The sequence below is a fragment of the Salmo salar genome, chromosome 01, assembly GCF_965601325.2.
Source record: "Salmo salar chromosome 01, fSalSal1, whole genome shotgun sequence".
NCBI classification, from domain to species: domain Eukaryota; kingdom Metazoa; phylum Chordata; class Actinopteri; order Salmoniformes; family Salmonidae; genus Salmo; species Salmo salar.
The window spans coordinates 167669581-167696901 of record NC_138291.1 but is presented as its reverse complement, the minus strand read 5'-3'; the positions used below and the strand labels follow the sequence as shown (position 1 = coordinate 167696901).

At 44.9% G+C, this 27321-nt stretch overlaps 1 protein-coding gene across 1 annotated transcript in view; it reads right to left on the bottom strand.

The window, feature by feature from the left end:
- Nucleotides 1–235: 235 nt before the first annotated feature.
- si:dkey-34e4.1 (carboxyl-terminal PDZ ligand of neuronal nitric oxide synthase protein) overlaps nucleotides 236–27321 on the bottom strand; it is a 183845-nt gene continuing 156759 nt past the window's right edge. The window contains exon 11 of the mRNA XM_014140244.3: nucleotides 236–3648. Within this exon, the coding sequence (XP_013995719.3) occupies nucleotides 3072–3648 (577 nt within the window). The 3' untranslated portion in view covers nucleotides 236–3071. The remainder of the gene's footprint in view (nucleotides 3649–27321) is intronic.

Here is a 27321-nt window from a genome sequence, read left to right as displayed (position 1 = left end):
TCCTTTCTGAAAGTCCTGTCTTCATGACTGCTCCTCTCTTTATACTGTATATCTAAACTTAATTAATGACCGCATCCCAAATGGCACCCACTACCCCTAAGTGCACTATATAGGTTATACGGGGCCATTTGGAACGCTATATATGTGTAGTTGAGAATCTAAGAGACCAAAGAAACACTATTTTGAATGAGGAACTAGAGTCCTTCAAGAGAAAGAACAACAGGTGAATACAGCAGTTGTTCAACTCGTCTTTTATTCATTCACTCATTCCTTTATTATTGCTGTGTTTTTCTCTCCTTCAAAGTGTTGGAAAGAAAAGCCGCCCTCTCTTCAGCTCCTCCGATTCCTTCTTGCCAATCACCAGTCGACACCTGTACTGTCGTCCAATCATATCTCTTCTTAACCACCTCGTCATCACCTCAACCTGCCATCCAGAATAAGCCCACATTTAGAGTAGGTACTATTGTTCAATTCATTTTAAGACATCAGTTTAACTCAATCTCATTTTCTCGCTCTCATAAGGCCAGGAGTTGTTCTTGACCATGTGACCTGACCAGGAATAAACCCCTAGACTAGTCATGCATATAACATATATCTGTTATTGTTGTAGTTGTCATACAGAAAGCCTGTGTAAGTATGGAGATGAGACAATCGCCATGTTTCTCACTGTGAGACCATGTTTTACAGACAATTACTGAACTAACCCTGTTATTAACCTGTTATGACACTTTTTCCTCTCTTTCAATTTTTTTTCTCTCTCTCTCTTCCTCCCATTCCACAAATGAACAAACACTCAGCAGCGATGTCACTATCTCCTTCATTTAAACTGACACCCAAACTCTCAGGCTTAGCAAAAATACCCTGTCATTCAGGACTTCAGAGAGATAGATAGATAAATAGAGAAAGTGAAATAGAGAGAGAGATATAATTCATCAGTGAGTTTGTCTTTTCCCCTGAGGCCTCTCGCTGATTCCCAATTATCGTTCCACTCTGTGGGTCTTTTGATCAAAGCTAAAAATCCCTGAAAATCTTTTGCCATTAAGAGGGGCTATTAAACCTTTCATGCCTCACCGTTCATCTAATAACACCATTCATCTAATAACACCATCTCACCTCTCAATAACACCATTCCACTTGGAACCATCTGTTAAGTTTCACTGCTTGTCAGGCCATTGGCCAGCTTTTCAGATCAGAGCTGTTTACTAGCCCTAAAACCAACATTCAGCCAATCACGTTGGCTCTTCGAGCCCTAAAACCAACATTCAGCCAATCACGTTGGCTCTTCGAGCCCTAAAACCAACATTCAGCCAATCACGTTGGCTCTTCTAGCCCTAAAACCAACATTCAGCCAATCACGTTGGCTCTTCAAGCCCTAAAACCAACATTCAGCCAATCACGTTGGCTCTTCTAGCCCTAAAACCAACATTCAGCCAATCACGTTGGCTCTTCTAGCCCTAAAACCAACATTCAGCCAATCACGTTGGCTCTTCTAGCCCTAAAACCAACATTCAGCCAATCATGTTGGCTCTTCAAGCCCTAAAACCAACATTCAGCCAATCACGTTGGCTCTTCTAGCCCTAAAACCAACATTCAGCCAATCACGTTGGCTCTTCAAGCCCTAAAACCAACATTCAGCCAATCATGTTGGCTCTTCAAGCCCTAAAACCAACATTCAGCCAATCACGTTGGCTCTTCTAGCCCTAAAACCAACATTCAGCCAATCATGTTGGCTCTTCTAGCCCTAAAACCAACATTCAACTAATCATGTTGGCTCTTATTGCTGTACAGATTAATTCATCATCATTGAAATGTCCCAGAAAAATCTACCTTTTCTTATTTTTAAACTGTGTGGTCTGAAGGCTATAGGAGTGGTGTACAACATTCCAAAACCAAACATCATGTGCAAACACATATCATCAAACTACCACACTGTGAGTATGAGTGTGAGTGGCCAAACACACATCATCAAACTACCACACTGTGAGTATGAGTGTGAGTGGCCAAACACACATCATCAAACTACCACACTGTGAGTATGAGTGTGAGTGGCCAAACACACATCATCAAACTACCACACTGTGAGTATGAGTGTGAGTGGCCAAACACACATCATCAAACTACCACACTGTGAGTATGAGTGTGAGTGGCCAAACACACATCATCAAACTACCACACTGTGAGTATGAGTGTGAGTGGCCAAACACACATCATCAAACTACCACACTGTGAGTATGAGTGTGAGTGGCCAAACACACATCATCAAACTACCACACTGTGAGTATGAGTGTGAGTGGCCAAACACACACTAACACAGTTCCATCACCACTTCTCTTCCATTCGCTGTTCCTTTTCTATCACTTCCCTGTTCCTTTCTCCATAATTCGTCATAACACTTCATAACCTGATGCCTGAGAGAGGGCAGCTGTTCTCAATGCCACAGCACTTCAAATCCAATGTTCTCACAACTTTCCCATAACGTTCCCACAACATTCTTACAGTATGTCACTTCGATTTCAGTAATGCTTGGGTGATGTTGAAAACCCTGTAAATGAGTTGAGAGTATGTAATGAAATACATTTTAAGCATCTTGACTACTAACTTGTCACTGACACTATAGGCTACATTAACAGTGAAAGACTTCTGCTACATGATTATTCTCAATGCTCTACTGATTTACTAATAACAAATACAATCCTTATTCTCTATAAAAATACTAGGATCTGTCCATATGGCAATAATTTATAGAATAATAGATCATTTTATGTTCCTTTTCTGTGAATGTGTTGAAGTATGTTTAGGCCATGCGCAATTCTGTCCAGCTGTGTGTTGTGAAAGGACAGAAAAACTAGTCTTGAAATCCAGCTTACTCAACATTTTAGGAATATGGACCGAATGAGGTCTACAAAACACTATTGCATTTCAGTGAGCGTTAGAAGCTCTGATAACAGTCTGTGTCAGTCATTTTATTGTGTGGTGTCTGTTGCAGCATCAGGGTCAGTCAACTAGGAGCGCCCAGCCCCAGAGGCCTCAAATGAAGTCACGGTCTGTAGTAGCTCTCCCGGCCCGTCTTCCTAGCTCCGTTGTGGGACACTGGAGTCCTCAGGGCTGCTGTCCAGCAACTCATCCTCTGAGAAGCTGATGTGCAGACAGGTGTCATTGATGGGGGAGGAGAAGGGGAGCGTGTGCTCGTAGCTGTCCGCGTGTGTGCCTGGGGTGGTGGTGACGCATGACAGGGGCGCAGTTTCCCCCTTCATGTCTTCTAGGGGGCTGCCACAGCCGCTAGAGACAGTCAGGAACGTCCCCCTGTCCCCAAATGGGTCCTCTTCGTCATGGAGGGGCGAGAGATGCGATTTAGTCTCGGAGCGGACGCCGGAATCCTCGCTAGCTGAGCCGCACGAGCCGCTCTCGCCGCCTCCGTTGCTGAGCGGGTGGAAGTCTCCTGAGAGTCCGGAAGAGAGGGAGCAGGGCGTGATGTCTGGGAAGGACAGGCTCTCGCTCCGGCTCGGAACGCCACCATTCCCGTCTACTTGTGTGGTCAGAGGCATGGTCAGCGGGTTGAACTCCAACCCCGGAGAGACAGTTCGGCTGGATCGCTTACGGTTGAAGGACGGGGGAGGCGGGTCCAATTTAGGGATGATCTGTTTAAACCTGTCAATCAGAAAAGAGAGTTGGATTTAATCGAAGGTCACATCTCAAATGACACCATATTCTCCATGTAGTACCCTACTGTGATGAACTACTTTAGGCCAGAGCTGTGTAAACCTGGTGGTTTAAGGGCATCGAGGGGCACCCCACTCATTTGAGATGCAGGCTAAGTGAAATATGGGTCTTATATTCCTCAAAATATCAAATAGTGTCAATAACATGAGCTACTGCTCTTAATGTAAATGTAGTGAATAGTGAGTGTTTTCTCTATAACGTGCAGGGGCATTCAAAAGGGAAATAAGCCTTGCTGTTTACATTTTCACAGTGACACTTCCATTGTTTAAACCCAATGCACTTTGAGGTAAGCCGCTGCCCGATGGGAGCTGTGTGTGTGTGTGTATGTGTGTGTGTGTGTGTGTGTGTGTTTGTGTGTTTGGTAAGAGCAGTCTGGGCACTTATCTTGGTCCCACAGCTCCCCTGTTGGGAGGAAGAGGGGAAGAGAAAGAGAGAGAGAGAAAGTGAGAGAGAAAGGGAGCTGCAGGCTTTCCTCTCCTCTATCGACAGCACCAAACACACACTATAAATAGCTGCATTGCAGTCTCCCTGTTTAGACCACAGAAAACCCATGAAAACACATACACCACCAATCAAAAGTTTGGAAACACCTACTCATTCAAGGGTTTTTCTGTATTTTTTACTATTTTCTACATTGTAGAATAATAGTGAAGACATCAAAACTATGAAATAACATATATGGAATCATGTAATAAACAAAAAAGTGTTAAACAAATCAAAATATATTTTAGATTCTTCAAAGTAGCCACCCTTTGCATTGATCACAGCTTTGCAGACCCTTGGCATTCTCTCAACCAGATTTACTTGGAATGCTTTTCCAACAGTCTTGAAGGAGTTCCCACATACAGTATGCTGAGTACTGGTAACTCTAATGAACTTGTCCTCTGCAGCAGAGGTAACTTTGGGTCTTCCTTTCCTGTGGCGGTCCTCATGAAAGCCAGTTTCATCATAGCACTGTCACATGAATTGATGCTGGAGAGATGAAGTAGGTACGGGAAGTCAAACATTTAATAAAGAACGGACATGGAACGAGACAGGAACAGCGTCAGCAAACTAATAATACAGACAAACAATGAATGCAGCAGCGCGGAACAGAGCAAGGGAACTGACAAATATAGGGGAGGAAATAAACAGATGAGTCTGTTTATTTGAAGAAACCTTCAAAGTTCTTGACATTTTCTGGATTGACTGACCTTCATGTTTTAAAGTAATGATGGACTGTCGTTTCTCTTTGCTTATTTGAGCTGTTCTTACCATAATATGGACTTGGTCTTTTACCAAATAGGGCTATCTTCTGTATACCACCCCTACCTTGTCACAACACAACTGATTGGCTCAAACACATTAAAAAGGAAATAAATTCCAATAATGAACATTAAACAAGGCACACCTGTTAATTGAAATGCATTCCAGGTGACTACCTCATGAAGCTGGTTGAGAGAATGCCAAGAGTGTGCAAAGCTGTCATCAAGGCAAAGGGTGGCTACTTTGAAGAATCTCAAATATAACATATATTTTGATTTGTTTAACACTTTTTTGGTTACTACATGATTTCATAGTTTTGATGTCTTCACTATTATTCTACAACGTAGAAAAACCCTGGAATGAGTAGGTGTGTCCAAACTTTTGACTGGTACTGTATATACAAAAGTATGTGGACTGTCCTTCAAATTAGTGGATTCGGCTATTTCAGCCACAACAGGTGTATAAAATCGAGCACACAGCTATGCAATCTCCATAGACAAACATTGGCAGTAGAAGGGCCTTACTGAAGAGCTCAGTGACCTTCAACGTCGCACCGTCATAGGATGACGGCTTTCCAACAAGTCAGTTTGTCAAATTTCTGCCCTGCTGGAGCTGCTGCTGCTGTTATTGCGAAGTGGAAAATTCAAGTAGCAACAACGGCTCAGCATCGTGTTAGGCCACACAAGCTCACAAACACGACCGCAGAGTGTTGAAGTGTGTAGCGAGTAAAAATCTTCTGTCCTCGGTTGCAACACTCACTACCGAGATCCAAACTGCCTCTGGAATCAACGTCAGTACAAGAAGTGTTCGTCGGGAGCTTCATGATATGGGTTTCCATGGCCAAGCGTTGGCTGGAGTGGTGTAAAGCTAGCCGCCATTGGACTCTGGCGCAGTGGAAACACGTTCTCTGGAGTGATGAATCACAGTCCGACGGACTAATTTTGGTTTTGGCGAATGGCAGGAGAACGCTACCTGACCGAATGTATAGTTCCAACAGTAAACTTTGGTGAAGGAGGCATAATGGTCTGGGGCTGTTCTTCATGGTTCAGGCCTCTTTGTTCCAGTGAAGGAGGAATAATGGTCTGGGGCTGTTCTTCATGGTTCAGGCCCCTTTGTTCCAGTGAAGGAGGAATAATGGTCTGGGGCTGTTCTTCATGGTTCAGGCCTCTTTGTTCCAGTGAAGGAGGAATAATGGTCTGGGCTGCCGGTCGGCCTCTGTTCCGTGGGGGTGGCGGGGCGCCATGGTTCAGGCCTCTTTGTTCCAGTGAAGGAGGGGCGGGCGCCAGGCAGGCCTCGCCAGGAGGGGTGGTCTGGGGCTGTTCTTCATGGTTCAGGCCCCTTTGTTCCAGTGAAGGAGGAATAATGGTCTGGGGCTGTTCTTCATGGTTCAGGCCCCTTTGTTCCAGTGAAGGGAAATCTTAATGCTACAACATACAATGACATTCTAGACGATTCCGTGCTTCCAACTTTCCTGTTTCAGCATGACAATGCCCCCGTGCACAAAGCGAGGTCCATACAGAAATGTTTTGTTGAGATCAGTGTGGAAGAACTTGACTGGCCTGCACAGAGCCCTGACCTCAAACCCATCGAACACATTTGGGATGAATTAGAACATCGACTGCGAGCCAGGTCTTACCGCCCAACATCAGTGCCTGACCTCACTAATCCTCTTGTGACTCCAAGACCCCGCAGCAATGTTCCAACATCTAGTGGAAAGCCTTCCCAGAAGAGTGGAGGCTGTTATAGCAGCAAAGGGGGATCGACTTATTAATGCCCATGATTTTGGAATGAGATGTTGATGAGCAGGTGTCCACATACTTTTGGTCGGTAGTGCACATGTGTAAACACACGCACACACCCAAACACACGTGTGCGCACACAAACACACACACACACACACACACACACACACACACACACGCAAACAAACACCCACATTCCTCCCTGTTTATTCTATTTGTTTGCTTTGTTTCCTAAGTGAAGCTACGACAGCCTATGAGTGAAGCTTGTTTGTAGTGTGTGAGCTGTTATGAGTTGTAACTGTCATTAGCTCTAACTGGCTCCTATGTGTACTGTGTGCTGCTATTGAACATCTATATAAAGCTTATAAAGGGTTTATAAAGGCTTCATTAAGCCTTTCATGTTGTTGTCTGTTAAAAGTGGCACTGGCTGGTTCCTAAGTGTGTAGTTATTGAGTTGTATGGAGCCTGGTTTCTAGTTGTGTGATGTGTAGTTATTGAGTTGTATGGAGCCTGGTTTCTAGTTGTGTGATGTGTAGTTATTGAGTTGTATGGAGCCTGGTTTCTAGTTGTGTGATGTGTAGTTATTGAGTTGTATGGAGCCTGGTTTCTAGTTGTGTGATGTGTAGTTATTGAGTTGTATGGAGCCTGGTTTCTAGTTGTGTGATGTGTAGTTATTGAGTTGTATGGAGCCTGGTTTCTAGTTGTGTGATGTGTAGTTATTGAGTTGTATGGAGCCTGGTTTCTAGATGTGTGATGTGTAGTTATTGAGTTGTATGGAGCCTGGTTTCTAGTTGTGTGATGTGTAGTTATTGAGTTGTATGGAGCCTGGTTTCTAGTTGTGTGATGTGTAGTTATTGAGTTGTATGGAGCCTGGTTTCTAGTTGTGTGATGTGTAGTTATTGAGTTGTATGGAGCCTGGTTTCTAGTTGTGTGATGTGTAGTTATTGAGTTGTATGGAGCCTGGTTTCTAGTTGTGTGATGTGTAGTTATTGAGTTGTATGGAGCCTGGTTTCTAGTTGTGTGATGTGTAGTTATTGAGTTGTATGGAGCCTGGTTTCTAGTTGTGTGATGTGTAGTTATTGAGTTGTATGGAGCCTGGTTTCTAGTTGTGTGATGTGTAGTTATTGAGTTGTATGGTGCCTGGTTTCTAGTTGTGTGATGTGTAGTTATTGAGTTGTATGGAGCCTGGTTTCTAGTTGTGTGATGTGTAGTTATTGAGTTGTATGAAGCCTGGTTTCTAGTTGTGTGATGTGTAGTTATTGAGTTGTATGGAGCCTGGTTTCTAGTTGTGTGATGTGTAGTTATTGAGTTGTATGGAGCCTGGTTTCTAGTTGTGTGATGTGTAGTTATTGAGTTGTATGGAGCCTGGTTTCTAGTTGTGTGATGTGTAGTTATTGAGTTGTATGGAGCCTGGTTTCTAGTTGTGTGATGTGTAGTTATTGAGTTGTATGGAGCCTAGTTTCTAGTTGTGTGATGTGTAGTTATTGAGTTGTATGGAGCCTGGTTTCTAGTTGTGTGATGTGTAGTTATTGAGTTGTATGGAGCCTGGTTTCTAGTTGTGTGATGTGTAGTTATTGAGTTGTATGGAGCCTGGTTTCTAGTTGTGTGATGTGTAGTTATTGAGTTATATGGAGCCTGGTTTCTAGTTGTGTGATGTGTAGTTATTGAGTTGTATGGAGCCTAGTTTCTAGTTGTGTGATGTGTAGTTATTGAGTTGTATGAAGCCTGGTTTCTAGTTGTGTGATGTGTAGTTATTGAGTTGTATGGAGCCTGGTTTCTAGTTGTGTGATGTGTAGTTATTGAGTTGTATGGAGCCTGGTTTCTAGTTGTGTGATGTGTAGTTATTGAGTTGTATGGAGCCTGGTTTCTAGTTGTGTGATGTGTAGTTATTGAGTTATATGGAGCCTGGTTTCTAGTTGTGTGATGTGTAGTTATTGAGTTGTATGGAGCCTGGTTTCTAGTTGTGTGATGTGTAGTTATTGAGTTGTATGGAGCCTGGTTTCTAGTTGTGTGATGTGTAGTTATTGAGTTGTATGGAGCCTGGTTTCTAGTTGTGTGATGTGTAGTTATTGAGTTGTATGGAGCCTGGTTTCTAGTTGTGTGATGTGTAGTTATTGAGTTGTATGGAGCCTGGTTTCTAGTTGTGTGATGTGTAGTTATTGAGTTGTATGGAGCCTGGTTTCTAGTTGTGTGATGTGTAGTTATTGAGTTGTATGGAGCCTAGTTTCTAGTTGTGTGATGTGTAGTTATTGAGTTGTATGGAGCCTGGTTTCTAGTTGTGTGATGTGTAGTTATTGAGTTGTATGGAGCCTGGTTTCTAGATGTGTGATGTGTAGTTATTGAGTTGTATGGAGCCTGGTTTCTAGTTGTGTGATGTGTAGTTATTGAGTTGTATGAAGCCTGGTTTCTAGTTGTGTGATGTGTAGTTATTGAGTTGTATGGAGCCTGGTTTCTAGTTGTGTGATGTGTAGTTATTGAGTTGTATGGAGCCTGGTTTCTAGTTGTGTGATGTGTAGTTATTGAGTTGTATGGAGCCTGGTTTCTAGTTGTGTGATGTGTAGTTATTGAGTTGTATGGAGCCTGGTTTCTAGTTGTGTGATGTGTAGTTATTGAGTTGTATGGAGCCTGGTTTCTAGTTGTGTGATGTGTAGTTATTGAGTTGTATGAAGCCTGGTTTCTAGTTGTGTGATGTGTAGTTATTGAGTTGTATGGAGCCTGGTTTCTAGTTGTGTGATGTGTAGTTATTGAGTTGTATGGAGCCTGGTTTCTAGTTGTGTGATGTGTAGTTATTGAGTTGTATGGAGCCTGGTTTCTAGTTGTGTGATGTGTAGTTATTGAGTTGTATGGAGCCTGGTTTCTAGTTGTAGTTATGGAATGGTGTGTGAAGTGTGGTATTAGACACAGTAGGAGCAAGGGGGTAATAAATAGTATTTTACAGTGAGTCTGACTGAGTGGTTGAATCTCTAGCTAGCAGTTCCCCAGACAGTCTTTGTGATTTCCATATGTTTGACTCAGCACTTCTGTTCTGTCTGCTGTCTGGGCTTTCATACACCTCCCTCCCAGCGCTACCACTCCTCTCTCGACCTCTCTCTTTCTCTTCTCTCTGCCTCATTCTCTTTCCCCCTCCTCCCTCCTCTCTCCCTCCCTCACTCCTCCACTCTCTACCTCTTTCTCCTTCCCCTCCTCTCAATTCAATTCAATTTAAGGGCTTTATTGGCATGAGAAACATATGTTAACATTGCCAAAGCAAGTGAAGTAGATAAAAAAACAAAAGTGAAATTAAAAATAAAAATGAACAGTAAACATTAAACAAACAAGAAGCTCAAAAATAATAAAGACATTTTATGTCTATTTGCAGTGTTGTAACGATGTGCAAATAGTTGGAGTATAAAAAGTAAAATAACTCAACATAAATATGGGTTGAATTTACAATGGTGTTTGTTCTTCACTGGTTGCCCTTTTCTTGTGGCAACAGGTCACAAATATTGCTGCTGTGATGGCACACTGTGGTATTCCACGGTGGCCTTACTTAATAGCAAGGCTATAGTACATAGTCAAAGCTTTCCTTAAGTTTGGGTCAGTCACAGTGGTCAGGTATTCTGCCACTGTGTACTCTCTGTTTCGGGCCAAATAGCATTCTAGTTTGCTCTGTTTTTTTTGTTAATTCTTTCCAATGTGTCAACTAATTATCTTTTAGTTTTCTCATGATTTGGTTGGGTCTAATTGTGTTGCTGTCCTGGGGCTCTGTGGGGTCTGTTTGAGTTTGTAAACAGGGCCCCAGGACCAGCTTGCTAAGGGAACTCTTCTCCAGGTTCATCTCTCTGTAGGGGATGGCTTTGTTATGGAAGGTTTGGGAATCGCTTCCTTTTAGGTGTTTGTAGAATTTAACGTCTCTTTTCTTGGCCTAATTCTGCTCTGTATGCATTATTTGGTGTTTTGTGAATTCTTGGTTGGTTACTGTACCCCAGACCTCACAACCATAAAGGGCAGTGGGTTTTTGCCATATCCTAACTGGTATGTCGAGTTTTATGTTCCTTTTGATGACGTAGAAGGCCCTTCTTGCCTTGTCTCTCAGCTCGTTCACAGCTTTGTGGAAGTTACCAGTGGTGCTGATGTTTAGGCTGAGGTAGGTATAGTTTTTGGTGTGCTCTAGAGAAACGGTGTCTAGATGGAATTTGTATATGTGGTCCTGGCGACTGGACCTTTTTTGAAACACCATTATTTTTGTCTTACTGAGATTTACTGTCAGGGCCCACTCTCTCCCTCTCTCTTTCTACTTGCCTCCTCTCTCTGCCTCAGTCTCCTTCCCCCTCCTCTCTCTGCCTCAGTCTCCTTCCCCCTCCTCTCTCTGCCTATCTGTCTCCTTCCCCCTCCTTTCTCTGCCTATCTGTCTCCTTCCCCCTCCTTTCTCTGCCTATCTGTCTCCTTCCCCCTCCTCTCTCTGCCTATCTGTCTCCTTCCCCCTCCTTTCTCTGCCTATCTGTCTCCTTCCCCCTCCTTTCTCTGCCTATCTGTCTCCTTCCCCCTCCTTTCTCTGCCTATCTGTCTCCTTCCCCCTCCTTTCTCTGCCTATCTGTCTCCTTCCCCCTCCTTTCTCTGCCTATCTGTCTCCTTCCCCCTCCTCTCTCTGCCTATCTGTCTCCTTCCCCCTCCTTTCTCTGCCTATCTGTCTCCTTCCCCCTCCTCTCTCTGCCTATCTGTCTCCTTCCCCCTCCTTTCTCTGCCTATCTGTCTCCTTCCCCCTCCTCTCTCTGCCTATCTGTCTCCTTCCCCCTCCTCTCTCTGCCTATCTGTCTCCTTCCCCCTCCTTTCTCTGGCTATCTGTCTCCTTCCCCCTCCTTTCTCTGCCTATCTGTCTCCTTCCCCCTGCTTTCTCTGCCTATCTGTCTCCTTCCCCCTCCTTTCTCTGCCTATCTGTCTCCTTCCCCCTCCTTTCTCTGCCTATCTGTATCCTTCCCCCTCCTTTCTCTGCCTATCTGTCTCCTTCCCCCTCCTTTCTCTGCCTATCTGTCTCCTTCCCCCTCCTTTCTCTGCCTATCTGTCTCCTTCCCCCTCCTTTCTCTGCCTATCTGTCTCCTTCCCCCTCCTTTCTCTGCCTATCTGTCTCCTTCCCCCTCCTTTCTCTGCCTATCTGTCTCCTTCCCCCTGCTTTCTCTGCCTATCTGTCTCCTTCCCCCTCCTCTCTCTGCCTATCTGTCTCCTTCCCCCTCCTTTCTCTGCCTATCTGTCTCCTTCCCCCTCCTTTCTCTGCCTATCTGTCTCCTTCCCCCTCCTTTCTCTGCCTATCTGTCTCCTTCCCCCTCCTCTCTCTGCCTATCTGTCTCCTTCCCCCTCCTATCGCTGTCTCTGTCTGATTCCCCCTCCTCTCTCTGCCTATCTGTCTCCTTCCCCCTCCTATCACTGTCTCTGTCTAATTCCCCTCCTCCCCCTCTCTCTCCCTCTTTGTCTCCCTCTCTCTCCCTCTCGTTCTCCCTCTCTACCCCTCTCGTTCTCCCTCTCTACCCCTCTCGTTCTCCCTCTCTACCCCTCTTTATCCTTCTCTCTCCCTCTCTACCCTTCTCTCTTCCTCTCTACCCCTCTTATCCTTCTCTTTCCCTCTCTACCCTTCTCTCTCCCTCTCTACCCCTCTCTCTCTCCCTCTCTACCCCTCTCTCTCTCCCTCTCTACCCCTCTCTACCCCTCTTTATCCTTCTCTCTCCCCTTCTCTCTCCCCTTCTCTCTCCCTCTCTACCCTTCTCTCTCTCCCTCTCTACCCCTCTTTATCCTTCTCTCTCCCTCTCTACCCTTCTCTCTCCCTCTCTACCCCTCTTTATCCTTCTCTCTCCCTCTCTACCCTTCTCTCTTCCTCTCTACCCCTCTTATCCTTCTCTTTCCCTCTCTACCCTTCTCTCTCCCTCTCTACCCCTCTCTCTCTCCCTCTCTACCCCTCTCTCTCTCCCTCTCTACCCCTCTCTACCCCTCTTTATCCTTCTCTCTCCCCTTCTCTCTCCCTCTCTACCCTTCTCTCTCTCCCTCTCTACCCCTCTCTCTCTCCCTCTCTACCCCTCTCTCTCTCCCTTTCTACCCCTCTCTCTCTCTCTCTCTCTCCCTTTCTACCCCTCTCTCTCTCCCTTTCTACCCCTCTCTCTCTCCCTTTCTACCCCTCTCTCCCTCTCCCTTTCTACCCCTCTCTCCCTCTCCCTTTCTACCCCTCTCTCTCTCTCCCTTTCTACCCCTCTCTCCCTCTCCCTTTCTACCCCTCTCTCCCTCTCCCTTTCTACCCCTCTCTCTCTCTGGCTCCTTCGCTCATGCCCCCTCTCTTTCACTAGCCCCTTTTCTCTCTGTCTGCTCTTTCAGTCTCTTGTTCTCTCTACCTCCTCCCTTGGTTTTTATTAATCTTATTCTCACATGCATATCTTTCTCCCTCGCTCTGCTTCCCTGCCTTAAACTCCCTCCACCTTTCTCTATCTCACTCCTTCTCTCTCCCTCCCTCCCTCCTTATGCCTCGCCCTCCTGACTCTCCTTCTGTTTCCCCGTTTGCATACCTCCTCTCTCTCTGTTCATCTCTATCCCTCCTCTCTCTCTGTTCATCTCTATCCCTCCTCTCTCTGTTCATCTCTATCCCTCCTCTCTCTCTGTTAATCTCTATCCCTCCTCTCTCGGTTCATCTCTATCCCTCCTCTCTCTCTGTTCATCTCTATCCCTCCTCTCTCTCTGTTCATCTCTATCCCTCCTCTCTCTCTGTTCATCTCTATCCCTCCTCTCTCTCTGTTCATCTCTATCCCTCTCCTCTCTCTCTGTTCATCTCTATCCCTCCTCTCCCTCTGTTCATCTCTATCCCTCCTCTCTCTCTGTTCATCTCTATCCCTCCTCTCTCTCTGTTCATCTCTATCCCTCCTCCCTCTCTGTTCATCTCTATCCCTCCTCTCTCTCTGTTCATCTCTATCCCTCCTCTCTCTGTTCATCTCTATCCCTCCTCTCTCTGTTCATCTCTATCCCTCCTCTCTCTCTGTTCATCTCTATCCCTCCTCTCTCTCTGTTCATCTCTATCCCTCCTCTCTCTGTTCATCTCTATCCCTCCTCTCTCTGTTCATCTCTATCCCTCCTCTCTCTCTGTTCATCTCTCTCCCTCCTCTCTCTCTGTTCATCTCTATCCCTCCTCTCTCTCTGTTCATCTCTCTCCCTCCTCTCTCTCTGTTCATCTCTATCCCTCCTCTCTCTCTGTTCATCTCTATCCCTCCTCTCTCTGTTCATCTCTATCCCTCCTCTCTCTCTGTTCATCTCTATCCCTCCTCTCTCTCTGTTCATCTCTATCCCTCCCCTCTCTGTTCATCTCTATCCCTCCTCTCTCTGTTCATCTCTATCCCTCTTCTCTCTGTTCATCTCTATCCCTCCTCTCTCTCTGTTCATCTCTATCCCTCCTCTCTCTCTGTTCATCTCTATCCCTCCTCTCTCTGTTCATCTCTATCCCTTACTCTCTGTTCATCTCTATCCCTTACTCTCTGTTCATCTCTATCCCTCCTCTCTCTCTGTTCATCTCTATCCCTCCTCTCTCTGTTCATCTCTATCCCTCCTCTCTCTCTGTTCATCTCTATCCCTCCTCTCTCTCTGTTCATCTCTATCCCTCCTCTCTCTGTTCATCTCTATCCCTTACTCTCTGTTCATCTCTATCCCTTACTCTCTGTTCATCTCTATCCCTCCTCTCTCTCTGTTCATCTCTCTCTCTCCCTCCTCTCTCTCTGTTCATCTCTATCCCTCCTCTCTCTCTGTTCATCTCTATCCCTCCTCTCTCTCTGTTCATCTCTATCCCTCCTCTCTCTCTGTTCATCTCTATCCCTCCTCTCTCTCTGTTCATCTCTATCCCTCCTCTCTCTCGGTTCATCTCTATCCCTCCTCTCTCTCTGTTCATCTCTATCCCTCCTCTCTCTGTTCAGCTCTATCCCTCCTCTCTCTCTGTTCATCTCTATCCCTCCTCTCTCTCTGTTCATCTCTATCCCTCCTCTCTCTGTTCATCTCTATCCCTCCTCTCTCTCTGTTCATCTCTATCCCTGCCTCTCTCTCTGTTCATCTCTATCCCTCCTCTCTCTCTGTTCATCTCTATCCCTCCTCTCTCTCTGTTCATCTCTATCCCTCCTCTCTCTCTGTTCATCTCTATCCCTCCTCTCTCTCTGTTCATCTCTATCCCTCCTCTCTCTGTTCATCTCTATCCCTCCTCTCTCTCTGTTCATCTCTATCCCTCCTCTCTCTCTGTTCATCTCTATCCTCCTCTCTCTGTTCATCTCTATCCCTCCTCTCTCTGTTCATCTCTATCCCTCCTCTCTCTGTTCATCTCTATCCCTCCTCTCTCTCTGTTCATCTCTATCCCTCCTCTCTCTCTGTTCATCTCTATCCCTCCTCTCTCTCTGTTCATCTCTATCCCTCCTCTCTGTTCATCTCTATCCCTCCTCTCCCTCTGTTCATCTCTATCCCTCCTCTCTCTCTGTTCATCTCTATCCCTCCTCTCTCTCTGTTCATCTCTATCCCTCCTCTCTCTCTGTTCATCTCTATCCCTCCTCTCTCTCTGTTCATCTCTATCCCTCCTCTCTCTCTGTTCATCTCTATCCCTCCTCTCTCTCTGTTCATCTCTATCCCTCCTCTCTCTCTGTTCATCTCTATCCCTCCTCCTCTCTGTTCATCTCTATCCCTACTCTCTCTGTTCATCTCTATCCCTCCTCTCTCTCTGTTCATCTCTATCCCTCCTCTCTCTCTGTTCATCTCTATCCCTCCTCTCTCTGTTCATCTCTATCCCTCCTCTCTCTCTGTTAATCTCTATCCCTCCTCTCTCGGTTCATCTCTATCCCTCCTCTCCCTCTGTTCATCTCTATCCCTCCTCTCCCTCTGTTCATCTCTATCCCTCCTCTCTCTCTGTTCATCTCTATCCCTCCTCTCTCTGTTCATCTCTATCCCTCCTCTCTCTCTGTTCATCTCTATCCCTCCTCTCTCTCTGTTCATCTCTCTCCCTCCTCTCCCTCTGTTCATCTCTATCCCTCCTCTCTCTGTTCATCTCTATCCCTCCTCTCTCTCTGTTCATCTCTATCCCTCCTCTCTCTCTGTTCATCTCTATCCCTCCTCTCTCTGTTCATCTCTATCCCTCCTCTCTCTCTGTTCATCTCTATCCCTCCTCTCCCTCTGTTCATCTCTATCCCTCCTCTCTCTCTGTTCATCTCTATCCCTCCCCTCTCTCTGTTCATCTCTATCCCTCCTCTCCCTCTGTTCATCTCTCTCCCTCCTCTCTCTCTGTTCATCTCTATCCCTCCTCTCTCTCTGTTCATCTCTATCCCTCCTCTCTCTCTGTTCATCTCTATCCCTCCTCTCTCTCTGTTCATCTCTATCCCTCCTCTCCCTCTGTTCATCTCTATCCCTCCTCTCTCTGTTCATCTCTATCCCTCCTCTCTCTCTGTTCATCTCTATCCCTCCTCTCTCTGTTCATCTCTATCCCTTACTCTCTGTTCATCTCTATCCCTTACTCTCTGTTCATCTCTATCCCTCCTCTCTCTCTGTTCATCTCTATCCCTCCTCTCTCTCTGTTCATCTCTATCCCTCCTCTCTCTCTGTTCATCTCTATCCCTCCTCTCTCTCTGTTCATCTCTATCCCTCCTCTCTCTCTGTTCATCTCTATCCCTCCTCTCTCTCTGTTCATCTCTATCCCTTACTCTCTGTTCATCTCTATCCCTCCTCTCTCTGTTCATCTCTATCCCTCCTCTCTCTCTGTTCATCTCTATCCCTCCTCTCTCTCTGTTCATCTCTATCCCTCCTCTCTCTCTGTTCATCTCTATCCCTCCTCTCTCTCTGTTCATCTCTATCCCTCCCCTCTCTCTGTTCATCTCTCTCCCTCCTCTCTCTCTGTTCATCTCTATCCCTCCTCTCTCTCTGTTCATCTCTATCCCTCCTCTCTCTCTGTTCATCTCTATCCCTCCTCTCTCTCTGTTCATCTCTCTCCCTCCTCTCCCTCTGTTCATCTCTATCCCTCCTCTCTCTGTTCATCTCTATCCCTCCTCTCTCTCTGTTCATCTCTATCCCTCCTCTCTCTCTGTTCATCTCTATCCCTCCTCTCTCTGTTCATCTCTATCCCTCCTCTCTCTCTGTTCATCTCTATCCCTCCTCTCTCTCTGTTCATCTCTATCCCTCCTCTCTCTCTGTTCATCTCTCTCCCTCCTCTCCCTCTGTTCATCTCTATCCCTCCTCTCTCTCTGTTCATCTCTATCCCTCCTCTCTCTCTGTTCATCTCTGTCCCTCCCCTCTCTCTGTTCATCTCTATCCCTCCTCTCTCTCTGTTCATCTCTATCCCTCCTCTCTCTGTTCATCTCTATCCCTCCTCTCTGTTCATCTCTCTCCCTCCTCTCCCTCTGTTCATCTCTATCCCTCCTCTCTCTCTGTTCATCTCTATCCCTCCTCTCTCTCTGTTCATCTCTATCCCTCCTCTCTCTCTGTTCATCTCTATCCCTCCCCTCTCTGTTCATCTCTATCCCTCCTCTCTCTCTGTTCATCTCTATCCCTCCTCTCCCTCTGTTCATCTCTATCCCTCCTCTATCTGTTCATCTCTATCCCTCCTCTCCCTCTGTTCATCTCTATACCTCCTCTCTCTGTTCATCTCTATCCCTTACTCTCTGAATGTGCATTCTCTTCCAATCTGTCACCCCTACCTCCACGCTGACTGGAAGACTTAATTTAATGAGGTGACAAACATACCAAGGTCTCCCTACTCCTCCCTACTCCTGGAGCCATTACTCTGGCTGGCAGTAAGGCAGTAAGGTCTCCCTACTCCTGGAGACATTACTCTGGCTGGCAGTAAGGCAGTAAGGTCTCCCTACTCCTCCCTACTCCTGGAGCCATTACTCTGGCTGGCAGTAAGGCAGTAAGGTCTCCCTACTCCTGGAGACATTACTCTGTCTGGCAGTAAGGCAGTAAGGTCTCCCTACTCCTCCCCAACCCTGGAGACATTACTCTGGCTGGCAGTAAGGCAGTAAGGTCTCCCTACTCCTCCCCAACCCTGGAGACATTACTCTGTCTGGCAGTAAGGTCTCCCTACTCCTCCCTACTCCTGGAGACATTACTCTGGCTGGCAGTAAGGTCTCCCTACTCCTCCCTACTCCTGGAGACATTACTCTGGCTGGCAGTAAGGCAGTAAGGTCTCCCTACTCCTCCCCAACCCTGGAGACATTACTCTGTCTGGCAGTAAGGCAGTAAGGTCTCCCTACTCCTCCCTACAGTATAACACCCCAGAGACAGGCGTACTTAGACAAAGACTGAATCCCAAATGGCACCCTACTCCTGTTTAGCACACTACTTTTGACTAGGGCCCATAGGGAAACCCATAGGGCTCTAGTCAAAAGTAGTGCATTATTTAAGGAATAGGGTGCCATTTGGGACGCAACCAGAGGGTCAAACACCCTCGTAAAGACCTACTCCTCAGTGGCTGAACACAACCAGAGGGTCAAACACCCTCGTAAAGACCTACTCCTCAGTGGCTGAACACAACCAGAGGGTCAAACACCCTCGTAAAGACCTACTCCTCAGTGGCTGAACACAACCAGAGGGTCAAACACCCTCGTAAAGACCTACTCCTCAGTGGCTGAACACAACCAGAGGGTCAAACACCCTCGTAAAGAGTGAATACTTAAGTTAATGTGTTGTTTATGAGTATGAGAAGTTATAGTGTGATTATTCTTCTGTCTGTGTGCTTGTGTGTGTGTGTGTGTGCTTGTGTGTGTGTGTGTGTGTGTGTGTGTGTGTGTGTGTGTGTGTGTGTGTGTGTGTGTGTGTGTGTGTGTGTGTGTGTGTGCAGCCACCTGAGAAGGATGGTAGGTGTAATATCCTTGCTAATGGACCCACTCTGATAGCAGTGGAAACATTTCACTTCCTAATGAGCTAAAACATACAACTACACACATAACGTCTGACCTTATCACAATCCCCATTTTCAGACAAAAAGTACACTGTTAAACGATACAGTCTTTGATACCAAATCAAAATCCTCACTGTCTCTCTCCCCATTCTCTCTCTCCCCCATTTCTCTCTCTCCCCCACTTCTCTCCTTCTTTCTCTGTCACAGACACAATCAAGACCCCACTAGCTCTATCATTTGAATGTCATTAAATTACATCTATGATAACATGATGATTACATCTATGATAACATGATGATAACATCTATGATAACATGATGATTACATCTATGCTGACATGATGATGATTACATCTATGATGACATGATGATGATTACATCTATGATAACATGATGATGATATTTATGATAACATCTATGATAACACGATGATGATTACATCTATGATAACATGATGATGATATTTATGATAACATCTATGATAACATGATGATGATTACATCTATGATAACATGATGATGATTACATCTATGATAACACGATGATGATTACATCTATGATAACATGATGATGATATTTATGATTACATCTATGATAACATGATGATGATTACATCTATGATAACATGATGATGATATTTATGATTACATCTATGATAACATGATGATGATTACATCTATGATAACACGATGATGATTACATCTATGATAACATGATGATGATATTTATGATTACATCTATGATAACATGATGATGATTACATCTATGATAACATGATGATGATTACATCTATGATAACATGATGATGATTACATCTATGATAACATGATGATGATTACATCTATGATAACATGATGATGATTACATCTACGATAACATGATGATGATTACATCTATGATAACATGATGATGATTACATCTATGATAACATGATGATGATTACATCTATGATAACATGATGATGATTACATCTATGATAACATCTATGATAACATCTATGATGACATGATGATGATTACATTTATGATGACATGATGATGATTACATTTATGATGACATGATGATGATTACATCTATGATAACATGATGATGATTACATCTATGATGACATGATGATGATTACATTTATGATGACATGATGATGATTACATTTATGATGACATGATGATGATTACATCTATGATAACATGATGATTACATCTATGATAACACGATGATGATTACATCTATGATAACATCTATGATAACATGATGATGATTACATCTATGATAACATGATGATTACATCTATGCTGACATGATGATGATTACATTTATGATTACATCTATGATAACACGATGATGATTACATCTATGCTGACATGATGATGATTACATCTATGATAACATGATGATTACATCTATGATAACACGATGATGATTACATCTATGATAACATCTATGATAACATGATGATGATAACATCTATGATAAAATGATGATGATTACATCTATGATAACATGATGATGATTACATCTATGATAAAATGATGATGATTACATCTATGATAACACGATGATGATTACATCTATGATAACGTCTATGATAACACGATGATGATTACATCTATGATAACATCTATGATAACATGATGATTACATCTATGATAACATCTATGATGACATGATGATGATTACATCTATGATAACATGATGATGATTACATCTATGCTGACATGATGATGATTACATCTATGATAACATGATGATGATTACATCTATGATAACACGATGATGATTACATCTATGATAACACGATGATGATTACATCTATGATAACACGATGATGATTACATCTATGCTGACATGATGATGATTACATCTATGATAACATGATGATGATTACATCTATGATAACACGATGATGATTACATCTATGATAACACGATGATGATTACATCTATGATAACATGATGATGATTACATCTATGATAACATGATGATGATTACATCTATGATGACATGATGATTACATCTATGATAACACGATGATGATTACATCTATGATAACATCCATGATAACACGATGATGATTACATCTATGATAACACGATGATGATTACATCTATGCTGAGATGATGATTACATCTATGCTAACATGATGATGATTACATCTATGATAACATGATGATGATTACATCTATGATAAAATGATGATTACATCTATGATAACACGATGATGATTACATCTATGCTGACATGATGATGATTACATCTATGATAACATGATGATGATTACATCTATGATAACACGATGATGATTACATCTATGATAACACGATGATGATTACATCTATGATAACATGATGATGATTACATCTATGATAACATGATGATGATTACATCTATGATGACATGATGATTACATCTATGATAACACGATGATGATTACATCTATGATAACATCCATGATAACACGATGATGATTACATCTACGATAACACGATGATGATTACATCTATGATAACACGATGATGATTACATCTATGCTGAGATGATGATTACATCTATGCTAACATGATGATGATTACATCTATGATAACATGATGATGATTACATCTATGATAAAATGATGATTACATCTATGATAAAATGATGATTACATCTATGCTAACATGATGATGATTTCATCTATGATAACATGATGATGATTACATACATGCTAAAATTATGATGATTGCACACACATGTTAATATGCAGTAATCATGAGTGCCCTCATATGATAGCCTGTCCTACACACTTCCCAAGGGTGAAACAGGACAGAGCATGCGTCCAGTAAATTAAACGTGCACAGAGGTATTTTAAGAGGGGCACCACTGCCCACACATGCCATTGTACAACACAGTCCCATGCTTGTTTCATATACAACGTTTCACATGCCGGAGGACTGTATACTCACATCCACAGAGAGGAGGAGAGAAGAGGAAAGGAGAGGAGGGGAGAGCTAGGCTGGCTATGGTTCTGTTATCAGTGGGCCCCCAAGGCTCCCAGAGAGACGGGCTGGTGCACCACAGGAATCAGGAATAGGGGGAGGTTACTGGTTAGGGATGGGGGAGGTTACTGGTTAGGGATGGGGGAGGTACTGGTAGGGATGGGGAGGTTACTGGTTAGGGAGGGGGAGGACGGTTAGGATAGGGGAGGTTACTGGTTAGGGATGGGGGAGGTTACTGGTTAGGGATGGGGGAGGTTACTGGTTAGGGATGAGGGAGGTTACTGGTTAGGGATGAGGGAGGTTACTGGTTAGGAATGGGGGAGGTTACTGGTTAGGGATGGGGGAGGTTACTGGTTAGGGATGGGGGAGGTTACTGGTTAGGGATGGGGGAGGTTACTGGTTAGGAATGGGGGAGGTTACTGGTTAGGGATGGGGGAGGTTACTGGTTAGGGATGGGGGAGGTTACTGGTTAGGGATGAGGGAGGTTACTGGTTAGGAATGGGGGAGGTTACTGGTTAGGGATGGGGGAGGTTACTGGTTAGGAATGGGGGAGGTTACTGGTTAGGGATGGGGGAGGTTACTGGTTAGGGATGAGGGAGGTTACTGGTTAGGAATGGGGGAGGTTACTGGTTAGGGATGGGGGAGGTTACTGGTTAGGGATGAGGGAGGTTACTGGTTAGGGATGGGGGAGGTTACTGGTTAGGAATGGGGGAGGTTACTGGTTAGGGATGGGGGAGGTTACTGGTTAGGGATGGGGGAGGTTACTGGTTAGGGATGGGGGAGGTTACTTTTTAGGGATGGGGGAGGTTACTGGTTAGGAATGGGGGAGGTCACTGGTTAGGAATGGGGGAGGTTACTGGTTAGGAATGGGGGAGGTTACTTTTTAGGGATGGGGAGGTTACTGGTTAGGAATGGGGGAGGTTACTGGTTAGGGATGGGGGAGGTTACTGGTTAGGGATGGGGGAGGTTACTTTTTAGGGATGGGGGAGGTTACTGGTTAGGGATGGGGGAGGTTACTGGTTAGGGATGGTGGAGGTTACTGGTTAGGGATGGGGGAGGTTACTGGTTAGGGATGGTGGAGGTTACTGGTTAGGGATGGGGGAGGTTACTGGTTAGGGATGGGGGAGGTTACTGGTTAGGAATGGGGGAGGTCACTGGTTAGGAATGGGGGAGGTTACTTTTTAGGGATGGGGAGTTTACTGGTTAGGAATGGGGGAGGTTACTGGTTAGGAATGGGGGAGGTTACTGGTTAGGGATGGGGGAGGTTACTGGTTAGGGATGGGGGAGGTTACTGGTTAGGGATGGGGGAGGTTACTGGTTAGGGATGGGGGAGGTTACTGGTTAGGGATGGGGGAGGTTACTGGTTAGGGATGGGGGAGGTTACTGGTTAGGGATGGAAGGGTTAGATTAAGACGAGGATGAGCAAGAGGGGTTCCTCACACCTGTGCCAAAGACAGAGAACAATTAGACTGCGGTAAGGCTCTGTATCTCAGCACAAATCACACAGAGCACAGGGACCACAGTAACTATTGCAGGTGTGACTCTCCTTTCCTTTAAGAGACCACAGTCTACTGCAGATGTTTTGAATCTCCTCTCCTTTAAGAGACCACAGTAACTACTGCAGAGGGTGACTCTCCTCTCCTTTAAGAGACCACAGTAACTACTGCAGAGGGTGTGACTCTCCTCTCCTTTAAGAGACCATAGTAACTACTGCAGAGGATGTGACTCTCCTCTCCTTTAAGAGACCATAGTAACTACTGCAGAGGGTGTGACTCTCCTCTCCTTTAAGAGACCACAGTAACTACTGCAGAGGGTGTGACTCTCCTCTCCTTTAAGAGACCACAGTAACTACTGCAGAGGGTGTGACTCTCCTCTCCTTTAAGAGACCACAGTAACTACTGCAGAGGGTGTGACTCTCCTCTCCTTTAAGAGACCATAGTAACTACTGCAGAGGGTGTGACTCTCCTCTCCTTTAAGAGACCATAGTCTATTGCAGAGGGTGTGACTCTCTTCTCCTTTAAGAGACCACAGTCTACTGCAGAGGGTGTGACTCTCCTCTCCTTTAAGAGACCATAGTCTATTGCAGAGGGTGTGACTCTTTTCTCCTTTAAGAGACCACAGTCTACTGCAGAGGGTGTGACTCTCCTCTCCTTTAAGAGACCACAGTCTACTGCAGAGGGTGTGACTCTTTTCTCCTTTAAGAGACCACAGTAACTACTGCAGAGGGTGTGACTCTCCTCTCCTTTAAGAGACCACAGTCTACTGCAGAGGGTGTGACTCTTTTCTCCTTTAAGAGACCACAGTAACTACTGCAGAGGGTGTGACTCTCCTCTCCTTTAAGAGACCATAGTCTACTGCAGAGGGTGTGACTCTCTTCTCCTTTAAGAGACCACAGTCTACTGCAGAGGGTGTGACTCTCCTCTCCTTTAAGAGACCATAGTCTACTGCAGAGGGTGTGACTCTCTTCTCCTTTAAGAAACTACAGTAACTATTGGCACATGTAAAATGGAGGTGGTTCAGTGAAATAAGTAACCTTGCGTGAGACCTGAAGACAGGCTAACACTAAGTCAGCAGGCTAACACTAAGTCAGCAGGCTAACACTAAGTCAGCAGGCTAACACCAAGTCAGCAGGCTAACACCAAGTCAGCAGGCTAACACCAAGTCAGCAGGCTAACACTAAGTCAACAGGCTAACACTAAGTCAGCAGGCTAACACTAAGTCAGCAGGCTAACACTAAGTCAGCAGGCTAACACTAAGTCAGCAGGCTAACACTAAGTCAGCAGGCCAACACTAAGTCAGCAGGCCAACACTAAGTCAGCAGGCTAACACTAAGTCAGCAGGCCAACACTAAGTCAGCAGGCCAACACTAAGTCAGCAGGCTAACACTAAGTCAGCAGGCTAACACTAAGTCAGCAGGCTAACACTAAGTCAGCAGGCTAACACTAAGTCAGCAGGCCAACACTAAGTCAGCAGGCCAACACTAAGTCAGCAGGCTAACACTAAGTCAGCAGGCTAACACAAAGCCTGCGTTTGAATCCAGTCACCTATTCAATATTTGGGTAGGTTATTCTACACATGTTACTGTAGCTTCTCCTGCCAGGCACAAGAGTAAACGTGAGAATATAACATCTGCCTACATGGGACAATACGAAATGACCAAATCAATGGCAATATAATTATGTTTATGTTTGAGAGTGTTGGCGGCTTGCTGTACATACAGACCAACACAATGCATACTGCCTCAGCCCTATCTAGCTATTGACCCCACAAATCAATACCCCACAAAACAACCAGCCTGCCACTCAACCAAATAACCTTTCAACACATCGATCCCACTCAATCTCTTATACCCAAACAAGCAACATAGACTCCGCCACCAAACAAACACTCTTCTCCCAGGAACAGGACAACGTTTGGTTTATAAAGAAAGAAGAGATCCATAAGAAACCTTTAGGGCTGGATAATCCTCAACACTTGATCAGAATAAATCTCCTAATAGAGATGGGCTTGTTCAAAGGGCCTGTGGGACAGACAGACGTACGGAGGGACAGACAGAAAGACAGACGAACGGACAGACGGCCACCACGCACTATGGCATCAAACCTAACAGTCCTCACTGACGCAACTCTGGTTAGCTGGCTCAGAATCTAATTGGTGTCATACTGAGAGAGAGAGAGAGAGAGAGAGAGGGAGGGAGGGAGGGAGTGTGTGTGTGTTCCAGTCCATTTCAGCACTCCAGCAGTGAGTATCCAACTGACAACCAGTAAATCCACAATTCCCCTAACCCTGAATACCACTATTCCATTACACAACCAACTCACATTAGCTAGCGTTAGCATAATTAGCTCAGTGGCTAACGAGGCTAATGAGGGTGAATGTCAGAACAGGAGCAGCAGGCCAGACACACACAGCCAGTCCCTACTACTAACAATAGATAGATAGAATGCCAGAGAGAGAGCGAGAAAGAGATCGACATAGAGAGAAAGAGATAGAGAAACAGAGATGAGAGATGAGCACAGGGGAATTGACAGTCAGGAAAATCCATTACAGAAAATAACCAGAGAGGAGAGGAGAGGAGAGGAGAGGAGAGGAGAGGAGAGGAGAGGAGAGGAGAGGAGAGGAGAGGAGAGGAGAGACTCCTGACATGACACAGAGGGAGGGGGGAAGGGAGAGAGAGAGAGAGCGATCGAGAGAAAAAGAGAGAGCTAGAGAGGGTGAGAGAGAGAAAGAGAGCGAGAGAGGGAGTGATACAATGAGGGAAAAAAGTATTTGATCCGCTGCTGATTTTGTACGTTTACCCACTGACAAAGAAATGATCAGTCTATAATTTTAATGGTAGGTTTATTTGAACAGTGAGAGACAGAATAACAACAAAAACATCCAGAAAAACGCATGTCAAAAATGTTATAAATTGACTTGCATTTTAATGAAGGAAATAAGTATTTGACCCCCTCTCAATCAGAAAGATTTCTGTCTCCCAGGTGTCTTTTATACAGGTAACGAGCTGAGATTAGGAGCACACTCATAAAGGGAGTGCTCCTAATCGCAGCTTGTTACCTGTATAAAAGACACCTGTCCACAGAAGCAATCAATCAATCAGATTCCAAACTCTCCACCATGGCCAAGACCAAAGATCTCTCCAAGGATGTCAGGGACAAGATTGTAGACCTACACAAGGCTGGAATGGGCTACAAGACCATCGCCAAGCAGCTTGGTGAGAAGGTGACAACAGTTGGTGCGATTATTTGCAAATGGAAGAAACACAAAAGAACTGTCAATCTCCCTCGGCCTGGGGCTCCATACAAGATCTCACCTCGTGGAGTTGCAATGATCATGAGACCGGTGAGGAATCAGCCCAGAACTACACGGGAGGATCTTGTCAATGATCTCAAGGCAGCTGGGACCATAGTCACCAAGAAAACAATTGGTAACACACTACGCCGTGAAGGACTGAAATCCTGCAGCGCCCGCAAGGTCCCCCTGCTCAATAAAGCACATATACATGCCCGTCTGAAGTTTGCCAATGAACATCTGAATGACTCAGAGGACAACTGGTGAAAGTGTTGTGGTCAGAGGAGACCAAAATGGAGCTCTTTGGCATCAACTCAACTCGCCGTGTTTGTAGGAGGAGGAATGCTGCCTATGACCTCAAGAACACCATCCCCACCGTCAAACATGGAGGTGGAAACATTATGCTTTGGGGGTGTTTTTCTGCTAAGGGGACAGGACAACTTCACCGCATCAAAGAGACGATGAACGGGCCATGTACCATCAAATCTTGGGTGAGAACCTCCTTCCCTTAGCCAGGGCATTGAAAATGGGTCGTGGATGGGTATTCCAGCATGACAATGACCCAAAACACACAGCCAAACAAAGGAGAGGCTCAAGAAGAAGCACATTAAGGTCCTGGAGTGGCCTAGCCAGTCTCCAGACATTAATCCCATAGACAATCTGTGGAGGGAGCTGAAGGTTCGAGTTGCCAAACGTCAGCCTCGAAACCTTAATGACTTGGAGAAGATCTGCAAAGAGGAGTGGGACAAAATCCCTCCTGAGATGTGTGCAAACCTGGTGGCCAACTACAAGAAACGTCTGACCTCTGTGATTGCCAACAAGGGTTTTGCCACCAAGTACTAAGTCATGTTTTGCAGAGGGGTCAAATACTTATTTCCCTCATTAAAATGCAAATCAATTTATAACATTTTTGACATGCGTTTTTCTGGATTTTTTTGTTGTTATTCTGTCTCTCGCTGTTCAAATAAACCTAACATTAAAATTATAGA